We start from the raw sequence: 23,193 nt of genomic DNA on the forward strand, positions 1-23,193 counted from the left end.
TCCTTAAAAATCTAGGCCACGAGAAGCAGCATGAGCCTGGGTTCTAATTCTGGCTCCACCACCTGTCTGCTGTCTGACCCTGGGCAAGTCACTTTAACTTTTCTGTGCCTCTGTGCTGCAAAATGGGAATTCAGTATCTGCTCTCCCTCCTACTTAGACTGATTATCTTGCATCTACCCCAGGACTTATTTCATTGCTTGATGCGTAGTAAGTGCTTAGCAAATACCGCAATTATTTTAAATCAGATATTCAGTAGACTTTGTAGAAAATATTTTTTAGAATTGTTCTGGATGGGTTTAAATTTTTAGATGACATTTATGTTTTCTTTCTACTAATATAGAATCAAGAAATATTTTTATGCCTTGAAAAGGAATGAATTTTTAATTGCAACAAAGGAAATTTAACTTGAGAAAATACCTCCCCACTAATTAGCTTGGGTTGGCTTAGGAACCCTACCATGGAAATGGTTAAAAATGATTCCCAGAAATAAGCCAAAGCTTTGCTTTGCATTATTTTGCATTCTCTTCAATGAGCTGTGTGCTTATTCAATGCTGTCTTCACCCCAACATTACAGCCAGTTTGATAGCGTCTCAGCTGTATTAGAATTCTGAAAGTCAGTTAGACCTTCTGAAGTAGAGAGCAATCCATTTCACTGTGGGTAGCTATGGGCAGTCAGCTCAGTCACTGCTGCCCCTGGGCTGGCTGGCAGTGGGGCAGGGCCTTAAAAAGTGACCCTGAGACACAGATATTCAAAAACATTTGACAGTCTCTGAGACCTACCTTAAAATCATTAAAATAAAGCCTATGCTTTAAGACATGCTAGCTCTAAGTGTTTTGGGTTGAAGAATTTATGGGCATGTTTGTCCAATAATATATGCCTGTTTGGACCCTTCAGTTGCATTTAGACTGTAAGCCCACTGTTGGGTAGGGACTGTCTCTATGTGTTGCCAATTTGTACTTCCCAAGCGCTTAGTACAGTGCTCTGCACACAGTAAGCGCTCAATAAATACGATTGATGATGATGATGATGATTTGACACTGTGGACCAACCCCTTCTCCACAGTATGTTATCCAACCTTGGCTTCACTGACTCTGTCCTCTCCTGGTTCTCCTCATCTCTCAGGCCACTCATTCTCGGTCTCCTTTGTGGTCTCCTCCTCCCCCTCATTCATTCATTCATTGGTATTTATTGAGTGCTTACTGTGTACAGAGCACTGTACTAAGTGCTTGGAAAGGACAATTCAGCAACAAAGAGACAATCCCTGGCCACAACAGGCTCACAGTCTAGAAGGGGGGAGACAGACATCAAAACAAGTAAACAGGCATCAACAGCATCAATATAAATAGAATTACAGATATATACACATCAAAACAAGTAAACAGGCATTAACATAAATATAATTATAGATATGTACAAATAGATACAAGTGCTGTGGGATGGGGGGGTGTAGAGCAAAGGGAGTGAGTCAGGGCAAGGGGGAAAGGAGGGGGAGCTGAGGAAAAGGGGGGCTTAGTCTGGGAAGGCCTCCTGGAGGAGGTGAGCCTTCAGTGGGGCTTTGAAGTGGGGAAGTGTGATTGCTTGGCAGATTTGAGGAGGGAGGGCATTCCAGACCAGGGGTAGGACGTGGGCCAGGGGTCGATGGTGGGACTGCTGAGAACGAGGTACAGTGAGGAGGTTAGTGGCAGAGAAGCGGAGTGTGTAGGCTGAGGTCTAGGAAGAGAAGGGAGGTGAGGTAGGAGTGGGACAAGTGATGGAGAGCTTTGAAGCTGATATGAGTTTTTGCTTGATATGGAGGTTGATAGGCAACCACTGGAGATTTTCCCATCCCCTAACTGTACGGGTTCCTCAAGGTTCAGTTCTTGGTCCCCTTCTATTCTCTATCTACACTCACTCCCTTGGAGAACTCATTTATTCCCACGGCTTCAACTATCCTCTCTATGCAGATGACGCCCAAATCTGTACCTCTTCCCCTGGTCTCTCTCCCTCCCTCCAGGCTAGCATCTTCTGTCTTCAGGATATCTCTACTTGGATGTCCTCCCACCACCTCAAACTCAACATGTCTAAGAAAGCTCCTTATCTTCCCTCCCAAACCCTTTCCTCTCCCAAACTTTCCCCTCACTGTGGATGGCACAACCATCCTTCCCATCTCACAAGCCCACAACCTTGGTGTCATCCTTGACTCCGCTCTCACATTCATCCCACATATCCAATACATCACCAAATCCTGCTGGTCTCACCTTTACAACAGCGTCAAGATTCTCCCTTTTCTCTCCATCCAAACCACTACCACATTAGTGTAGTCACTCATCCTATCCCGACTGGAATACTGCATCGGCTTCCTTTCTGATCTCCCATCCTCCTGTCTCTCCCCGCTTCAGTCCATACTTCACTCTGCTGCCTGGATTATCTTCCTACAGAAACATTCAGGGTATGCCACCCCCCTCCTCAAAAATTTCCAGTGGTTGCCTATCAACCCCCATATCAAACAAAAACTTCTCATTATTGGCTTCCAAGCTCTCCTTCACCCTGCCCCTTCTGACTTCACCTCCCTTCTTTCCTTCTGTATCCCAGCCTACACACTCTGCTCCTCTGATGCTAACCTTCTCACTATGCCTCGATCTCACCTGTCTTGCCACTGACCCCTGGCCCACGTCCTACCACTGTCTGGAACGCCCTCCCTCCTAAAACCCACCAAACAATCACTCTTCCCCACTTCAAACCCCTACTGAAGGCACACCTCCTCCAAGAGGCCTTCCCAAGACTAAACCCTCTTTTCCTCAGCTCCCCTTCCCTTCCATGTCACCTTGACTCACTCCCTTTGCTCTTCCCCCTCCTCTCTGCCCCACAGCACTTATGTATATTTGTATATACCTATAATTCTACTCATTTATATTAATGCCATTTACTTGTTTTGAAGCTGTCTCTTCCCCTCTAGGCTGAAAGCCCATTGTAGTCAGGGATTGTCTCTCTTTATTGCTGAATTGTAATTTCCAAGTGCTTAGTACAGTGCTCTGCCCACAGTAAGTACTCAATGAATGAATGAATGGACCCAGAGGGTTGGAAATAAAACTCATCAATCTAATGGTATTTATTGAGTGCTTACCATATGCAGAATGCCTGAGGAACAAGGGGCAGGACTACTAACTCTGTGGTATTGTACCCTCCCAAGTGCTTAATGCAGTGCTCTCCACACTGTAAATGTTTCATAAATACCATTAATTGATTGATTATGTGCATGTCCCCTTCTAGACTGTGAGCCCATTGTTGAGTAGGGGCCATCTCTATATGTTGCCGATGTGTACTTCCCAAGCGCTTAGTACAGTACTCTGCACACAGTAAGTTCTCAATAAATACAATTGAATGAATGAATGAATGTGTGTACCAAACAGGGTGAATATTAATACTATCTTTTCCACTCTTGAGGTCTTGAAAGAATGCAACCTCTTGGCATAGGAGAACTGGGTGTATTTGCCTGGTGCAACCTCACCAGAGAGTACCTTTTAAGTATATGATGGCATAGGCTATGCAAAAATGTGCAACGAGTAGTAATCAATCTATGGAATTTATTGAATAATTACTGTGTGTTGAGCACAGTACTAAGCGCATGAGAGAGGACACAGTTCAATGGAGTTAGTACACTTGTTCCCTGTTAATAGTGAGCTTACAGTCTAGAGGGGGAGGCATGATAGTTCTCAGAATGGCCACAAAAATCTGCATTTCTGTTTTTGCATGTAGAAATAGCATGGCCTACGGGATAGAGCATGGGCTTAGGAGTCAAAAGGATCTGGGTTCTAATTTCAGTACCACCACTTGTCCACTGTGTGACCTTGGGCAAGTCACTTAATATCTTTTTACTTCAGTTACCTCCTTTGTAAAATGGAGATTAAGACTGTGAGCCCCATGTGGGACACGGACTGTGTCCAACCTGATTAGCTTGTTGTATCTATCCCAGGGCTTGGTTGTACTATGTGTTTGGCAAATAGTAAGTGCTTAACATACACCATAAAAACAGTTAGAGACAAATAAAAACAAACATGGCATTGGCAGGTCAACTAGATTCTCATGCATAATGCCTTCAGAAAAACTGCTGTTTATTCTCCACTCTTTTCCATAAAAAGAACCATGAATGACAACCACAATACAACTTCCCAATTACTTTCTTTGGCAATTAAAAACAAACAACAAACAAAAAACATAGTCCACATGTATACCCAGATTCCTAGCATTCTTGTAAGAGCACAATATAAACCACTGAGTACATGGGTAAATTTCCCAAGATTGAATTTAATTGGAATTAGTCCCCATTGCCACCGGAAGAAGTCCCTGGCTACAATAAAAGGCTGAAGACATTCTCCGGGTTGTTAATGAAAATAAAGAAAGCTTTCAAAATTATGCTACAATGATATGATAAGGTGGACTTAAATTAGAGACTCTACACAGCTGGTTTATAAACAGTTCATTTGTGATCGTTCCAATTAATCAGGAAAAGCAAACTGCTAATGAGGTGATTTCCAATTGAGATGGTTCTCCCTTACAATGGCTTAGCACCAGTTTAACCTCACAGAATATCAGGCATGGATTTCGTCATTTTTGGGAATTTGAAAATTACGGATCACAGTCCCCATCTGCTCTAACGGCTACATTTAAAGAAGACAGACAAGAATGGAGTGGACATTATGGAATGAGAACAACCATCCCCTGCAGGTTGAAAAGACTAAAAACTGATAAAAAATATTTGATGCTGCAACTGATTTATATTGTATTTTTCCTAGTAATTAGCTTGAACTTTGGCGGTATGACAAGGTACACCAGGGGGCGACATCAGGAAGAGGAAAAAAGTTTGCTGTCCTAGTTGCTGTGTTTCATGGTTTAACGACGATTACTTACATATTTCACATAGAAAGACTGGAAAAACGGCAACTATGCATGAGATGCTTTGACAGCCCACCAAAACAAATTACAATATTGGCAGAGGGGGATTTCTTTAAAAAAACCAATGATCAGAATTGTCTAAAATCCAACTTGACAGAGGTATTCACTCAGCAATTAATCTCTCCATCCTCTGCAGTTAAGACGGAAACTGGTCAAAGTTTCTGGTTTCCGAATGAAAGAACCATCAGAATAAAATCAATTCTGTGCTTCATTAGGGGCTCTGAGCTGCGACAAGATGAGTCAATACCCTCCGGTGAAACCCTCCGCATCAAACTAAAACTCAATCAATCAATCAATCAGTGGTATTTCCAATCAGTGGCCTTCCCAGACTGAGCCCCTTCCTTCCTCTCCCCCTCGTCCCCCTCTCCATCCCCCCATCTTACCTCCCTCCCTTCCCCACAGCACCTGTATATATGTATATATGTTTGTACATATTTTTTTTACTCTATTTATTTATTTATTTAATTTATTTGTACATATCTATTCTATTTATTTTATTTTGTTAGTATGTTTGGTCTCTGTCTCCCCCTGTTAGACTGTGAGCCCACTGTTGGGTAGGGACTGTCTCTATATGTTTCCAATTTGTACTTCCCAAGCGCTTAGTACAGTGCTCTGCACATAGTAAGCGCTCAATAAATACGATTGATGATGATGATGATGGTATTTATTGAGCGCTTACTGTATGCAAAGCACTGTACTAAGCACTTGGAAAGTACAAGTTGGCAACATATAGAGACGGTTCCTACCCAACAGCAGGCTCACAGTATGGAAGGGGGAGACAGAGAACAAAACCAAACATATTAACAGAATAAAATAAACAGAATGGATATGTACAAGTAAAATAAATAGAGTAACTCCTCACCATTGGTTTCAAAACACTCAATCATCTTGCCTCCTCCAGCCTCACCTCGCTACACTACTACCCAGCCCACACACTGCTCCTCTAACGCTAACCTTCTCACTGTACCTCAATCTAGTCTTTCTTGCTGCCGATCCCTCGCCCATGTCCTGCCTCCGGCCTGGAACTCATTCATTCAATCATATTTATTGAGAGCCTTCTGTGTGCAGACCACTGTACTAAGGGGTTGGCCAGGTACAATATAATAACAAACTGACACATTCCCTGCCCACAGTCGAGAGGGGGAGAAAGACATTAATATAAACTTACAGTCTAGAGGGGGAGACAGACATTAATAAAAATAAATTACAGATATGTACGTAAGTGCTGTGAGACTGGGAGGGAGAACGTCCTCTCTACTCAAATCCAAAAGACAATTACTCTCCCTGACTTCAAAGCCTTACTGAAGGCATACTTCCTCCAAGAGGCCTTCCCTGGCTAAGCCTTCCTTTCCTCTTCTCCCACTCCCTTCTGTGTCACCCTGACTTGATCCCTTTATTCATCCCTGATCCCAGCCCCACAGCATTTATGTGCATATCTACAATTTATTTATCTAAATTAATGTCTCTCTCCCACTATAGACTGTAAGCTCATTGTGGGCAGGGAATGTTGTTGTGTGGTGCTCTCCCAAGCACTTAATACAGTGCTCTGCACACAGTAAGCACTCAATAAATACGCCTGAATGAATGAATGAAACTTTCAATTGGATACTGCAATTCTGACAACCTACTGCAACGAAACAAGGTGCCGTTCCAGAACAGGACACTCACTACCCTGAAATCTTTTCAGTTTAGTTTCAGTAGCACCCCCTTTTTTTAAGAATGCATATATGAGGAAGGCATATTTGGCTTCCATATAGTCAGAGAAAACATCTATGAAATGTTTTCTCCACTGCTTGGAGAAGCAGTGTGGCTCAGTGGGAAAGAGCCCGGGCTTTGGAGCCAGAGTTCGTGGGTTCAAATCCCGGCTCAGCCAATTGTCAGCTGTGTGACTTTGGCCAAGTCACTTCACTTCTCTGTGCCTCAGTTACCTCATCTGTAAAATGGGGATTAAAATTGTGAGCCCCCGGGGGACAACCTGATCACCTTGTAACCTTCCCAGCGCTTACAACAGTGCTTTGCACATAGTAAGCGCTTAATAAATGCCATTAAAAAAAAATGCCTTGACTATTGAATCAGCCTCCTTACTAGTCTCCCTGCATCCTGTCTCTCCCTACTCCAGCCCACACTTCAATCTGCTGCTCAGATCATATTTCTAAAAAACAGTCCACTCTCATCAAGAATTATCAGTGGTTTCCCATCCACCTCTGCATCAAATGGAAATTCCTTATCATTAATAATATAATAATAATTGTGGTATTTGTTAAGCGCTTACTATGTGCCAGGCACCGTACTAAGCGCTGGGGTAGATACAAGCTAATCAGGTTGTAAACAGTCCCTGTCCCTCATGGGGCTCACAGCCTTAATCCCCATTTACAGATGAGGTAACGGAGGCAAGGAGAATTGAAGTGACTTGCCCAAGTTCACACGGCAGACAAGTGGCAGAGCCGGGATTAAAACCCAGGTCCTTCTGACTCTCAGGTCTGTATTCTATCCACTAGGTTATGGTGCTTACCAAACCATAGGCTTTAAAGTACTCAAAACACCTTGCCCCCTACCTTACCTCAATTATTTCCTACATAATCCAGCACTCTCTCTACACTCTTCTAATGACAACCTTCCCAGACTGAGCCCCCTCCTTCCTCTCCCCCTCCTTCCCCTCCCCATCCCCCCGCCTTACCGCCTTCCCCTCCCCACAGCACCTGTATATATGTATATATGTTTGTACGTATTTATTACTCTATTTATTTCTTTTATTTGTACATATTTATTCTACTTATTTTATTTTGTTAATATGTTTTATTTTGTTGTCTGTCTCCCCCTTCTAGACTGTGAGCCCGCTGTTGGGTAGGGACCGTCTCTATATGTTGCCAACTTGTACTTCCCAAGCACTTAGTACAGTGCTCTGCACACAGTAAGCGCTCAATAAATACAATTGAATGAATGAATGAATTAACCTACTTGCCCTATCTCTTTCTCATTTACTTGCTGCCAATCCCTTGCCCTCATCCTGCATCTGTCCAGAAAATCCCCCCTCTTCGTATCTGACAGAAGATCACTCTCCCTACCTTCAAAGACTTATTAAAATCACGTCTCTTCCAAGAAGCCTTCCTTAAGCCCTCATTTCCCCTACAACCTCTCCATTCTGTGTACATATTTACTATTCTATTTATTTTGTTAATGATGTGCATCTAGCTTTACTTCTATTTATTCTGATGACTTGACACCTGTCCACATGTTTGTTGTCTGTCTCCCCCTTCTAGACTGTGAGCCCGTTGTTGCATAGGGACCGTCTCTATTACTTCCCAAGTGCTTAGTATAGTGCCCTGCACACAGTAAGTGCTCAATAAATAAGATTGTATGAATGAATGAGTCATTTTTGCACTTGGATTTGTACCTTTTATTCACCCCACTCTCATTCACTCAGCATTTATGTACACATCTGCACTTAATTTTAATGTCTGTCTCCTCCTCCAGATTGTAAGTTTCTTGTGGACAGGGAACATATAAAACTGCATCAGGTCTGATTCTATTTTAATTAATTATATTATAGTCATGTGTGAACTAACCCACCTTTCCCTTACATACCTGCTCAGGCACAGAGTTGCTGTATTTTTTAGACATTCGTTTCCTCATAGTCTCTTTAACTGACTTCACCTTTTTTCCAAGAGAAATCCGGGAGGTGGTGGGTGATTTGATCACTTCTTTGTACACAAAATCTCCCCCTTTGTCCTGCAAAACATGAAACATCATGTTGTTTTTTAAAAAAATTCACAAAAATTTAATTCAGCAGAAGGCATTATAACCAACTCCTGTCCAGTAGAGCAGATCAGAATGAACCATTCTAACTGGAACCTTCTTCTAAGCCCCCTTCCTTCCTTATCCCCTTTTAATACCTCAGTAGACAGAAGGCTTTGGGTGAGCTATGGAGGAATGAAAGTTTCCTATAGTGCCCTGGCCAATTTGGGCACTCTTGATTGCTCCCTTCCTTTCCACCTCTCTCAATCTCTCCAATGCCATCTGGATATATAATCTAACATCCCTGATTTTTCCCTCTTTTAACCCTACCTACCCTTCTAGTGACTCCCTTCATCCATGGATTTAGACGAACCTCAAACCTACTGGTCATTTCAGTCTATGTTCACCTTCTGTTTGCTTTGAACTTACCACCTCACAGATGTTCCCATATCCCGTGGCTGTGAGATTCAATAAAAGACACATCAAGAGTTCGCCCTGCTCACTCCTACTGTGATTACGTTAATGTCATTCAGGTCCTCTCACAGTAGCCTTCATCTTTCCTAAGGGATGAGTCCTCATCTTTTCAGCCTATCTGTATAAATAATTATTCCTCATCTCCAGCTAAATCCCGCTTCCTCACGTCTATATGGCACAGCCCTTTCCTCTCCCTCTTATGCAGGAGGGAGTGGAAACTGCTATTCCCTGGCCAGAATCAGCAAATTTCTGGTTTTGTATCTAACCCAAATGCTATCATCAGTAAGGTATGGAATTATTAAAAAGTAGGCATGGAGTTGGTTTAGGAGAAAAATTGCTCAATCAATTGTACTTAGTGCTTACTGTGTGCAGAGCACTGTATTAAGCACTTGGAAGAGTACAATATCACAATATAAAAGACACATTCCCTGCCAAAACAGATTATATTTGATTCTATTTTAGGTGGATGTGAGTTGGCAGGCTGTAGAGAGGTAAGTGGGACTGGTCACTTTGGGATGGATCTCCAAAAGCCCTCTTGTCCCCACCCCTCTCCCCAAACTGGCTCTCCTAGAACTGTTCCAGGCCAGGCAAGAACCTGGAAGTTAGTAACTCCTAGAGGCTGCTGAACTGTGGGCCAAGTTACAGCAGATCAGGCTGGCTGTCCCAGAAACCTTGGTCAGTCAACCGAACACTTCAAAGCTGCAAGGTGACTTACGGGGAGTGACTGATTAAGGATGGGGATACAGAACTCAATGGTCCTGACCACCCTAGGGCTGGCCTGGAAACACTCACCCCTTTGGGATAAAGCAGGGCCCCACGTGAATGGCTGTTCACCTGACAAAATTCTAGTCTCCGTCAGACTTTTCTGCATGCTTTTGAGCAGTTTGTTAAAGAAAATTTTGTATAAAGAAATCTAAGGAAACAAACCATTTCTGTTTTTCAGATAAGAAAAGATGGGACACATAGTTTGGTCTTTGGTTTTGTCTTTCAGGAAAGACCGTGGGGACGAACCAAAAAAAAGAAACAGGCTAATCTTGGAAAAATCAGTATTTGCTGTGCGGCACTCAAATGCACAATGGGCCAACCGAGATAAGGGGTGCACTGACCAAAGCGCTTAGGCCTCCTATGAATAAAATCTGAAATGTTGTCAATAACTGCTATCACCTGAAGATGAATCACTCATTTACTCTGCCTTGTACTCACCATTGGGTCAGAATTATTATTCCCAATGTGCAGAGAACGATTTGTCAAGTCAAATCCTCCAAAACTGCAGGTTCTCTGTGGAAAGGATAGGGTAGGGTGCAATAATGCAGTTAAACATAAATCAACAAGGCCTGTATTAACCCAAATGATGAATTCATTTCTGAGTATTTGCATGACATCACTGAATCACAAATGTGTGTAAGGCATGAAGTAGGGCAGAGGAATGATGAGAAACTTAAGGCTTAAGAAACACCATCACTATGATTCATGACTGAAGAGACATGATTCAACTTGCCCTTTTACAGACCCTTTGAGCTTATCCATGTCTCGAGTTTTCCAAGAGAGGTTAAAAACAGATAAATGAAGGAAATCCTACATTTATTGCAGACATAGGGATTTTCAAACTCTCTGTGAAACTAATTTTAATGTCAAGCCCCAAAGTCTGGCTCTCATTGATCATATCTAAGCCAGGATACCCTTCGGAAGAGTGTCATCAAATCCAGAGGGCCAAGGGTAAGAGCTGTGGACTAACTCTTGAAAGGTCCTGACCCTGGATGCTCTAATTTGTTTTTGGTTATCTCAGGAGGGAAGAGTAGAGCTCTACAAAGTATGAATTAGTTCAACATTTCTTTTCTGCCCCAGCCAGAAACATGGCTGTAATATCCATTTCCCACTTAACAGTGGTTTTCTCCCCACCGTCCATTGGGCAGAGGGACCACTGACCCAAGCCAGAGTCACATTTCCCAAGAATGGAAGAAAGTGCTTTGTTCTGGAGATTATTTAACACCAATAGTGGTTCGTAGGGGGACTGACCCCTTGGAACTCTCTAGAAAGGTACTACAGCCTCATTACAAAGTCAGAAAGCAGGCCTTCCCCCAAAGCCTGCAGCTGTTTGGCATTTTATTAACTCAGCGGTGTTTTGGAAAGTGTGTTGTTTGGATTCCATAAATCTGAAAAGCTGGCCTCTGGAGACTTGGAAAATAAAAGGAACAAACTAGCTGCTGAATCCAGGTACAATGGGACTCTTTGGGAACCACGGGGAAGAGTTGAACAGAATGACAACTTAGGATCTATTCCCAAAAAAGTTGAGGTGTGCTTTCCAGCCATCAGTGATTGTCGCCTGAAAAAAGAGGAGCTAATTATTGGCAGAAACAAGATCCACCAATCAATCAATCTTTGCAAAGCATTGATTGGACTCATCGAGGACAATCTTTCATTAATTTTTGACAAGGCAATAATGAGAATATAGCTTCAATATTTTCAACTTTCCCCATTTTCTCTTCTGTGACAGGGCATTACACAAACACAGTAAGGCTTGCAGATGCTTAATTAGCTTAATGCCCTGCTAATGTCCCATTTTCCAATCATCTGTAGTAGTGGTTGGAGCTCATTATGGGCAGGAACTGTGCCTTTTTTGTGTGCATTGTACTCTCCCAAGCACTTAGTACAGTACTTTGCACACAGTAAGCACTTAATAGTTACCACTTGATGAATGAATGGAGATATCAGCACCCAGCATGTTATTTTTCATGCACCTGAGTTTCCAAAGATCCTGGGTGACAACTAGGGGATATGTTAGGGTTTCTTACATGCCAGATAAGCATGTGAATGATTAAGTCCCCCTTTTATTTTAGCCCCGCTCCTTTGTCCAGAAATGTGCTCATGCTTGATCAGGGACAGGAAATGGTTTGGAAGTTCACTTAGTCCTCCTGTAGTCTTTGTCAGTAATGACTTGGGACTGCTGGCCAGAGAGTGTCCTTATTCTGTCCTTATTAATGAACCAGGTGGAACTCATTCCTCCCTCTAATAATAATAATAATTCTGGTATTTATTAAGCACTTACTGTATGCCAGGCATTGTACTAAGCGCTAGGATGGGTACACGCAAATCGGGCTGGACACAGTCCCTGTCCCATGGAGGGCTCACAGTGTCAATCCCTATTTTACAGATGAGGAAACTGAGGCATAGAGAAGCAAAGTGACTTGCCCAAGGTCACACAGCCAGCAAGTGGTGGAGCCGGGAATAGAACCCATGACCTTCTGAGTCTCAGGCCTGCTCCTCTGGGTAGCAAATGAACCAGCAATGTCAGCAAAAATGAGTTCAACTTTCAAATAAGGAAAAACAGGAATTCTGTACAGATATTAAAGGAATTCTGGTCATTTCTGATTCTCATTGAGCTAAAAGGCCTGTGGGATGAAAAGGGCCATTCAGTGTAATGGTCATGCAGTTGAAAACACACTTTATTTTTACTAAAAGAAACCCCAATGGACATGAGTTAGGCATGCCCAGGCCACTGAAACAAAATTGGAATGACCACATAAAATGGTAAGTGGACAACATAGGTGATCACTTCCACTAAATGCAGAAGACTTGCGATTTCCTTGAGATTGCAGCTAAGCACAAACCACATTTTTAGAAGATAAGAGTTTTCTAGGTTGAAGGTTATAAGAAGTCGTTCAGCTTTTGGCAAGAAAAAAAAGAATTAAGTGCAAAGTGAGTGGAAAGGAAATATTTTAAAGGAACCAGGGGTGGAAGTAAACTTGAACCCTTAAAAAAAAAGAAAATTCCTTACAGTTCTTTCTCTGAAGTGGATACAAATTTTCCATTAACAATGTTTTTGAGGAGAAAAACCTCAGTAGGAAATCAAGTCGAATTTAAGGTTTCTAGGAAAACAACTCCTTATTTCTAATTCACCTCACTGCTAAATTTTATTTATGGTATTTGTTAAGCGCTTACTAGGTACCAGGCACTGTACTAAGCACTGGGTAGATACAAGCTAATCAGATGGACACAATCCATGTTCTATATGGGGCACTCAGTCTTTAACCCCATTTTACAGTTAAGGAAACTGAGGAACAGAGTAGTGAAGTGATTTGCCCACGGTCACGCAGCAGATAAGTGGTGAAGGCAGGATTAGAACTTTGGTCTTTCTGACTCCCAGGACCACAGTCTACCAAGTAGGCCAAACTGCTTAATAATAATAATAATAATAATGGTGGTATTTGTTAAGCGGTTACTATGTGCCAAGCACTGTTCTAAGCACTGGGGGGAAACAAGGTGATCAAGGTTGTCCCATGTGGGGCTCACAGTCTTAATCCCCGTTTTACAGATGAGGGAACTGAGGCCCAGAGAAGTTAAGTGACTTGCCCAAGTTCACACAGCTGACAAGTGGCAGAGTGGGTTTCGAACCCAGGACCTCTGGCCATAAGACTCTACAGTCTAGTGCATGTGTGTTGAGATATGAGGCAACTTATAGTGAATGAGACCATCTTCAACGACTACCCTTGAAGGGTATATGTTGCCAACTTGTACTTCCCAAGCGCTTAGTACAGTGCCCTGCACACAGTAAGCGCTCAATAAATATGATTGAATGAATGAATGAATACCCTGCTTTTGAAAACTGCCTTTTCAGGAGGTGCACTTTGATATCAGTAAGGAACAATCACTCTGTAATGGTTAATTGCTGCAACTTAGAAATGCTGGGTTTATAGGGATGGTCTTTTTGGACAGATGTCATTCACCACGGTTAGTGTCCCAAACTGGTCATCATAAAACTATGTGCCTCAGTTTGAGGCACTTGAATTAATGACATTAAATAAATGATTTTGTTCCAGAGACTCAGATAACTAGGGTCAAGAAATAAATGACAGACAGAAGATGGGAAAGGGCTTATTAAGCTCAAGGATGCATTGAGGTACTTGGGACTCAGAGCAAATCAAGCTGAATATGAGTGTGCAGTGAAGGGCTATTTATTAATGAATAGAGTGTCCAAGTGTCCAGGCTTCTGGATTATCCAAAGAATGACAGATCCTCACAGTGAGAGGGCTTCAAAGGAAGTGGGGAGGAGTAAGGGAGGACAGAAAGAGATAAGTGGGGCAGAAGCGGAGAGTGGGACAAAGACACAGGGAAGGTAAGATGGAAAGAAATTGGAAGAAGAAAGGAGGAAAGAGAGAGAAGGGGAATGAGATTGGGGAAGAAGAGAGAATGGGAAGGGGTGGGGAGGAACTCACCAATCTAGTATTGCTATCCTCTGCCCATTGCTGAATATGGCTACAGAGGGATCAATAACACCCCAACTAGTCCTATGGCTGAACTGGTCTTGTGAGGAACTTCCAGTGTCATCTGAAACACTGCACTCCAGCAGGTCCCGAACCTCCCATGATCACCCTGGGGAGGGCCGGTAAGCCGCAGAGGTGGCAACACCAAATGCTAACTCTGCCAGTCCTCTACTCACTCCTCTTCCTCCTCACTGCCATGCCACCTGCTTCCAGGGCAGCTAGTAAGTTCCCCACCCGCCAACCTGGGCACAAGCTGGACCCTCATTGGACCTGGCAAAAGGCATCGGTGGTGGGATGCCACAACATGATGCCATGGAGTACAACAAGAACGTGTCCTACAAGAAATGGGAAATGATCAATTGTATTCATTGAGCACCTAATGTGGGCAGAGGACTGTCCTTATGGAGTACTCAACCTTAAAAGAGCCATTTGCTCATCACATTTTAAGTTGGGGAACAACTGGAGAGTATCCAGATGGGAGACTGTGAGTCCGTTGTGGGCAAGGATTGTCTCTCTTTGTTGTTGAATTGTACTTTCCAAACACTTAGTACAGTGCTCTGAGCACAGTTAAGTTCTCAATGAATGCGACTGAATGAACTGAGTGAATAAATAATTTAAATGAGAGTATCTAGATGTCCAAGGATAGGTTGGAGTTAATTAGGCTGGCAAAGAATAAGCTAATGGGCTAATGATTGATTAAAAGGAGTTCCCTGACCAGTTACTCTCCACTTCCACAGAAGGCAGAAGGAGAAATGGAATGAAACGCGCAGCAAGAGACAATCTGTTTAACATAAGGGAGAACATTTTGCCAGTAAGGGTGATTAAACATTGGAACAGGCTACAAAGAGATGTTGGGAAAATCCTGTTCCTTTAAAAATAGGATTTACAACCATCTCTCTTGAATGTTAAATGTTTATGTGCCCGAGGCAGGGGGCTAAGGCAGATGACCTTTGAGGTCTCTTTACAGATCCAACCACTATTGTTCATACATGATGAAAGGCCCACACTGGCAGGGTCAGAGAAGACCCCTGCCTGTTGGATGATGGATTTTTCTCAGGATAATAGAGAGGGACTTGATTAAAGAAATTACAAAGGTCATAAAGTTTAAAATAACCCAAACGTGTTAAAGGAATCTTGAAAATTTAGATGAATTAAATCTTGAATTTACTTAGACTTCTGAGCCCCACATGGGACAGGGTATCTAGCTGACCTGATTTAACTTAAATGTAACCCAGCATTTAGCATGGCAGATAGTAAGCACTTAAATACCACTATTATTATTATTATTGTTATCTATTAGTAAATCTTCCCACAATGGAGGAATTTGACATTACACATTAATTTCCAATTAAATACCCTCTCCTCTTCAACAGGTTTCTAACAGGTCAGAATCTGTGGTAATGTTTTTTGGGGGTTTTTTTTCCAACATCCCTCTTATTCCAGTTTAATCCAGTCACTTCTTGTCTGTCTTCAGAAGTGGAGAACAACTGTTCAGTCTTTCTTGTAACCACCCATCATGTACATTTTGGACTGAAAAGCAGAATCCAAAATCACTCTAGGTATACTTAATAACCCAATGGGTTCTTTTCCTCCTCTAACTGGAAAAATGGGATTTTTCTCCTCACCATAAAGGAACCTTGCTCAACAGAACTCTTTAAAAACATAACAAACTGGTATGTAAAACTGCAGGAAGCATCTTCCAAGCTAGTTTCCACTGATTTAATATTTGACGAGAGGCTCTCTTCTAGCCCCTCTCCTCCCGCCGACCCCAAAAAATCCACCAAGGTGCTCTTTTCTAACTGGTCCATCACAAAGGTAGCTTTGGATATAGCCTGGAAGGACAAATAACCATCAAAAGAATGATGTTAGTTCTTCCAGCTGTAATGGAGCTCCCACTTGATTTAATTTTCATTTAAACACACTAGGTTCTTTGGTAAGAAAAAAACTGAGAAGAAACTGATAAAGTCAGATGACTGATTTGGGGTATCGCTAAGGGAGTGGGGAAGAAGACGGAAGGAAAAGTGTTAGCTTGGGTGAGAGAAGGTAAAATGAGATGGTGGAATGGTAGAAGGAGTTGATCATGCTTAGCTTCATCCCCATGGAAACCACAAGGCTACCTACACAGCTGAGTTTTTGACTCACAGACTTCTGGTGGATTCTCAAAAGAACCCGTTTAGTACAGCGGTCCACTGTGGCGGCCCATTTTCTCTTGGCCGCCTCCTCCTCCTCCAGCAAGCACCGCCTCAGGTCCTGCTTGTCGGCCTTACTGAGGGTCCTGTCAGTTACAGGACGCACCAGCTGGGTCAGGTTGAGGTGACTGTACAGACTTCTCTCCACCACATAGGTGATATTGAACTCACTGACAGAGGTGCGCCCTCTCAGCCTTCTGTTGGGGAAGCCACAGCTGCCTCCTCCTTTGGCTTTCTGCCGGAGCAGCTGGAGGTCACAAGTTGTGGCTGACATTCCTTTCCTGGAAGGGCGCTGGCAGAGGAAAGCTCTGGAACAGGAATAATTAGTATCCATTTTCTTCAACCGGATTTGCTTCCTGACACTCTGAATCTCCTCTAGGGACACCAGAAGGTGGTGCTTGTGTCTGTTGCTGTCATAAAAGCAAACGCTCTCGGTACTTACCCCATGGCTCAGAGAGCCAAGGCTCTTCCTCATCTCCCCATCAGTGAGGGAGCGGCAGACTTTCTGAGCCTTCTCCTCCTCTGGGTAGGAGAAAAACGTCCCCATCTTCTTGGGAGGCTTAATCAGGCCCCGGCTGTCTCCTTTACTGAAGGTCTTGACCAGTTTGCGGCTGGCACTCCAGGTGTCCAGGCTGCTGGACGAAGGAGAGGGGGTCAGGGGGTCCGAATCATCCTCTGGTGGCTGTTCGGGGGAGCCGTCACAACTGAATGGCTTCTTGTGAACTCCAGAGTAAAGCGCTGACCTGTCATCCAGGATTGGACAGCTGTCAAGAGACTGTTCTTCCACACCTAAATGGGGACAAAAGTCAACATGAGCACTTACCAAATTTATTGACTGCTAGACCAGGGTCACGCTGAGAAGCAACATGACCTTGGGGAAAAAAGCACAGGCCTGGGAATCAGGAGACCTGGATTCTAATCCTAGCCCTGTCATTTGTCTGCTGTGTGATCTTAGGCAAGTCACTTCGATTCTCTGTGCTTCAGTTTCCTCATCTGTAAAAACGGGGTCTGACTGCCTGTTCTCCCTCCCTCGTAGACGGGGAGGCCTGTAGAGGACAGGAACTGTAGCTGATGTGTTTACTCCAGTACTTTGTATGGTGCTGAGCAAATAATAGGTGCTTACCACAGTAATTATAAGGAAATGGCACCTCTAGCACACAAGCCAGGAGGGGCTATGCCATGCTTCATACATGGCCTTAGGTCAACTGCTCAACCTCTGCCACTTCAGAGGGCCTGTCTGCCTACTCTCTCTGTCCACCTCAGGTGGGAGAGGCCATTGGCTGGCAGTAATCAGGGAAAGCTACTGTTTCAGCTTCTTGCTTTGGTCCTGCCCGAGACCCACCTACCTATTCCAGGCCCAAATTTGACCTGGCACATTACTGATGCCAAAATATGTGTACGTTCTATCTAGGTCTTGGACCACAGACAGCTGATTGGTTTATATTCCCCAAAATACATCCTGAGCATATACTGAAAAACGAAACAAAAAAAACAAAGCAACCCAAACTTTTGAGAAACACATTAAGGATCTGGAACAAACCTTTCATTCATTCATTCATTCATTCAATCAATCAATCGTATTTATTGAGCGCTTACTGTGTGCAGAGCACTGTACTATGCGCTTGGGAAGTACAAGTTGGCAACATATAGAGACGGTCCCCACCCAACAACGGGCTCACAGTCTAGAAGGGGGAGACAGACAACGAAACAAAACATGTGGACAAGTGTCAAGTCATCAGAATACATACAAGTAAAGCTAGATGCACATCATTATCAAAATAAATAGAATAGTAAATATATACAAGTGAAATAGAGTAATAAATCTGTACAAACATATACACAGGTGCTGTGGGGAGGGGAAGGAGGTAGGGCAGGAGGAATGGGGAGAGGGAGAGGAAAAAGGGGGCTCAGTCTGAGAAGGCCTCCTGGAGGAGGTGAGCTCTCAGTAGGGCTTTGAAGGGAGGAAGAGAGCTAACTTAGTGGATGTACGGAGGGAGGGCATTCCAGGCCAGGGGGAGGACATGGGCCTGGGGATCAAAACCTTGATCAAAGTGTTTTGGAATTGCTCCCTAATTAGTCCATTATAACACAGAGGTCTCTCAAGCTTACTCTTATTTCTCATCTCTGTCTATAGCTTTTCAGAGACGGCCACAATCTATAAGCTTCCATTCCTCCCTAGTTGTGAAATTATCCTCAGATCCCTGGACTTCCTATGGTGATCCCTGATCTCTTCTAATCCTTTACCCAAGGGCAGGCTTCTTGTCTTCCCTCTCATTAAAATGCCATGAAAATATACAAATATAACTATTTGCAAGGTATTTTAATAGTATTTAACAAGTAACTTTATTTCCCACCTTTATTAAGCTCAGCCCTGATGTGCTTGGGAGTCAGAATCATTCCTCCTTTGTGAAATGCCCTTCCCTCAGGTCCACACCCACCCTTGCATGCCCTGATAAAGTTGTTAATAATGCTTTTAAGTAACACATGTAATAATAATTATAGTATGTGTTATGCTTTTATTAATGTGTTACTGCTCGTTTCTCCGTAGATACAAGATCATCAGATAGGATTAGATCCTGTCCCATATAGGGCTCTCAGCCACTGGGATGAGGAGAATGGGTATTTAATCTCCAGTTTAGAGATGAGAAAACTCAGGCACAGAGAAGTTAAATGGCTTGCCCAAAGTCACACAGCAGGTAACAGTTTGAACAACTTCCATAACGGAGAGATTGAATGGAGGTGCCGAAAAGGGTAATATCTGCCTCACAACTGCAATCAATATACAATGTCCAACTGGCAAACCAAAAATAGCTCAGGGAATCCCATATTAGAAGCCAAGCATCCCCATCCATATCAACGCTGCTATACAAGCAGTGAGACAAAAGAGTATACTAGCCACTGGCACGTAAGCGGACACATCGAGTGTTTCACTGTTTCCACTTGCAACCCTGCCCTAAAGCAGTCCCTGGTGCCAGGTAGCTGTGAAACTCTGCAGGACCAGTGGAAAGGCTTGGCCTTCCTGGCAGAGAAGACATACAGAAAGGAACTCACTTTATGAGAACAGACGTAAGAAAAGAAGTAGGTCAAACTGTGGGTGTACCAAGCCTGACTATGCTTCTCTAATTATAAGAAGGAAACTTTCTAGCACCACAGCTTTCCACCAGCTGAACTTTAGGGAGGAAAATCAGATAGGAGTATGGAACAAAAAGACAGCACTAAGTGTAACAGCTGAGGCAGAGGCATTGCTTAGGAGGCTCATGTAGTTGACCAAATCCAGCAGTCCTGTTCGGTTTTTATAGTTCAGGAGTTATTTCATTCATCTGCACTTACTGGTGAGCCCTGAAGATCTCTCAAAGAATGGCCAAGGTACCTGAGAGGGTCCAAGATGTCTACTGAGTTATAATAATAATAATAATAATAATAATAATAATAATAATAATAATGGCATTTATTCATCTGTAAAATGGGAATTGAGAATGTGAACCCGACTGTATCAACCCCAGTGCTTAGTACAGTGCCTGGCAAATAGTATGTACTTAACAAATACCATAATTATTAATTTACAGATGAGGTAACTGAGGCACAGAGAGGTCTAGCATCTTGCCCAAGATGACGCAACAGACAAGTAGTGGAGCCAGGATTAGAACCCATGACCTTCTGACTCTCAGACCAGTTCTCTAGCCACTATGCCATGCTGCACCTACTAAGGGCAGAGAACTGTTCTAAAGTTGTCTTGAGGGCCACAAGTGTGAATCCAGAGGTAAGGGGCCAGGAGGAGATGGATAAACAGAAATGGAAAGTGTTTAGACTTCTCAAAGATCAAGAGGTCATTACTACCTGCATTACAACCCTAGGCTGCACAAATTGCTTAAAGAATCCTTCAAGCCAACAAAATTAATTTTTACTAAGTTGTAATTTTGCGGTTAAAAGGAATCTGTGTTATATAAAAGCATCAGGAAGTCATGGCCTCTGGGATGTTGCTTAAGTAGTTCCATGGATTTTAATCCCAATGCTGCTTACTTGTACAGCTGACACTCAAAAATTGCATTGGCCCTGCTATAGTGTAGTTCATATAACATGTATAGTTCTTATTAAGCGCTCAGCACAATGAGCCAAACATTGTACTGAGCTCTGAGAGAGTAGATGATCATAGCGGACAGTCATGTGGGCTCACCCTCTGTAAGATAGGGGCAACAGCATTTTATCCCCATTTTACAGGTAAGGAACCCAGGACACAGAGAGGTTAAATGACTTGCTCAAGGTCATAGAGCAGGCCAATGGTAGAGCTGGGACTAGTCACAATTTCAAAGCGAGTCAGTGTTTATGGCAGCACAAGGAATTCATTTCCCTCTGCTCCATGGGGGCCAAGGGGGGATTAGCCCACTTGAGGCTGCGGAGCCCTATCCCCAGTCAGAAGTTGGACAAGGGGAATTCCCAGCTCTCCTGCAGAATTGGAGAACTGGAAGCATTTTAGGATTCAAGAATAATCCACGCTGTGCTGAGATATGCACTTAGGTAGACTATTCAGAGTGGCAAGTGTCTCAGTATGTACAACTGCCTCTGAATTGAACGAACAAAACCCTGAAATACAGTGACCACATCCCACTTTCCCCTCAAATCACTTGGCTGACAAAGGTCCAGAAAAGGACCTTAGCACCTCAGGCCAGGACTTTGGGTCTAAAAGGGAGAAGGATGCTAGCTAGGCCCCAGATTGATAGTGCCTGAGCCCCTTTCATGGAACTGGCCCCCTCTTTCTGGGCCCTCATAGCCATGGATGTCCCAAACCAAGCAGGGAAATCCAGGATCCTTCCCTGCCAAGCAGAATCCCAGTGGGATCCCTGGGTCATGATGGGGACTCTTCATGATGGGTTGTTCGATGTGGCTGTGAGGCTAACAAATAGCCTCCAGAGCATGGAGGAATCTCTGTTCTTAAGCCAGAGAATTGGCTTGAGCTGAACCCCAGAGGAGGGGGCACCAAATTCCCAGGCCTGACTTCAGTCAGCCAGTCAATCATATTTACTGAGTGCTTACTGAGTGCAGAGCACTGTACTAAACGCTTAGGAAGGTACAATATAACAATATAACAGACACATCCATCCCCTGCCACAAAAAGCTTACAGTCTATAGACTTCAGGACTGCCACCCTCCAACATCTCCATAACCCCCACCTAGGGCTGCTGGCTCCCAGTGGCCTCTCCCCTATGTGGCCAGGCCACGTTTACCCAGTGGCCCTGTTCCCAAAATACTTTTTCATCATAAAACTGCAACTTTCTGAATTTAGCCATGGAGCACTACTTGAAAACACAATGACTTCTGTAATATAGTCTGAAATGTCTCTGGGGAATTTGCATTAAAAATAAAAAAAACAACAGGAACTCCCACACTTTAGCAATTGTTTGATAGAGATTTTATGAACACATTAATTCATTAACAGGTTTTGTTCATTCTAATTGGCCAAAGAGTCTTTCCCCTTAGACAAAATAAGTGCATTTTTAACATATATGCTCAATATAGCTATCTTCTCAAATAGCCAAGTGTTCCATATGCCCTTATAGTATTCTGAAAACTCAAAAGTTTTATTTCTGACAGGCACTGTTTTATAACAATGGAGTTATACAGTTTTATGGGATGTTAAGCTGTTCTGAAAGGGAACACTAACTAGACGCTTTCCTCAGATCACCGGAAAGAAAAGTTAGGAATATTGATAAACTAGTATACTTCAGTCTCAAGGAGTAACTTTTCATTAAGATGAATAGATTCCCATCTCTGTTGGTAAATATGTTTCAGTCATTTTGACATCTTAGACAAACAAGACTGTATCTCTTTAACACTGTCAGGACTCATTAGAATTGAAGTTCTGAGAGACTTAAAATGCCAATTTTTAAAAAGTGAGCAAATATTGTTTAGAAATCTGTAGGGACACTTTAAATGCCTGCATGCTGCAGATTCTTGCTGTCCCAACTTTTTTTCAAGATTTTAGATTAAGTCCATCGGAGGGGAACCGCGTCCAGTTATACTTTTCTAAATTGTGGACCTCGTGCACTACCGAAAGTCGTAGAAATAAATGTCAACATGGTGCAAAACGTGGCAAGGAACAGCCCCAATATTGAGAAGCAGATTTACATAAATGGATCTTCAATGTTGACGTGACGCATGACATTTCCCTCTCCTAGTATATTAATCAAATCAAGTGGAGTACTACCAGTTCCTCTCTAATAACAATGCCCTTTCTCAGAGTTTTTATGACATTGTTCTACCACCTTACTCAAATACTCCACCCTCTCCACAGCTCTTACCTAGAGCCTGGCCCATGGTCCCTCTTCCTGAAAGACACTCTTCAATAGAAACATACACCCAAATGGTTTTATTTTGGAATAACCAGCGTGCAGTTTGCTTTTTACCTTCAGTGCTGGGCTTTTTCATTTCTTCCACCCTAATTAGTTTCTTCCTGACTCTGCGAGTAGAGTTAACCAGCTTGTGTAACCTCTTAAACTTCACCGCCTCCTCGGTTTCATCATCCGATTGTTCTCTTGACTGGCAAAGAAACAAAGGAAACGTTAATCAAATAATTGCTCCATGGCTTAATCCTTGCTGCCACCAC

At 43.1% G+C, this 23,193-nt stretch overlaps 1 protein-coding gene across 1 annotated transcript in view; it reads right to left on the reverse strand.

Annotated features, from left to right (window-relative positions):
* SASH1 (SAM and SH3 domain containing 1) overlaps positions 1 to 23,193 on the reverse strand; it is a 205,066-nt gene that overhangs the window by 23,530 nt on the left and 158,343 nt on the right. Inside the window, exons 9-12 of the mRNA XM_038761304.1 lie at positions 22,994 to 23,126; positions 17,035 to 17,381; positions 10,346 to 10,420; positions 8,519 to 8,662 (exon numbers count right to left, since the gene is read on the reverse strand). Of these exons, the coding sequence (XP_038617232.1) occupies positions 8,519 to 8,662; positions 10,346 to 10,420; positions 17,035 to 17,381; positions 22,994 to 23,126 (699 nt within the window). The remainder of the gene's footprint in view (positions 1 to 8,518; positions 8,663 to 10,345; positions 10,421 to 17,034; positions 17,382 to 22,993; positions 23,127 to 23,193) is intronic.

Source organism: Tachyglossus aculeatus, chromosome 2, assembly GCF_015852505.1.
Source record: "Tachyglossus aculeatus isolate mTacAcu1 chromosome 2, mTacAcu1.pri, whole genome shotgun sequence".
Classification (NCBI taxonomy): Eukaryota; Metazoa; Chordata; class Mammalia; order Monotremata; family Tachyglossidae; genus Tachyglossus; species Tachyglossus aculeatus.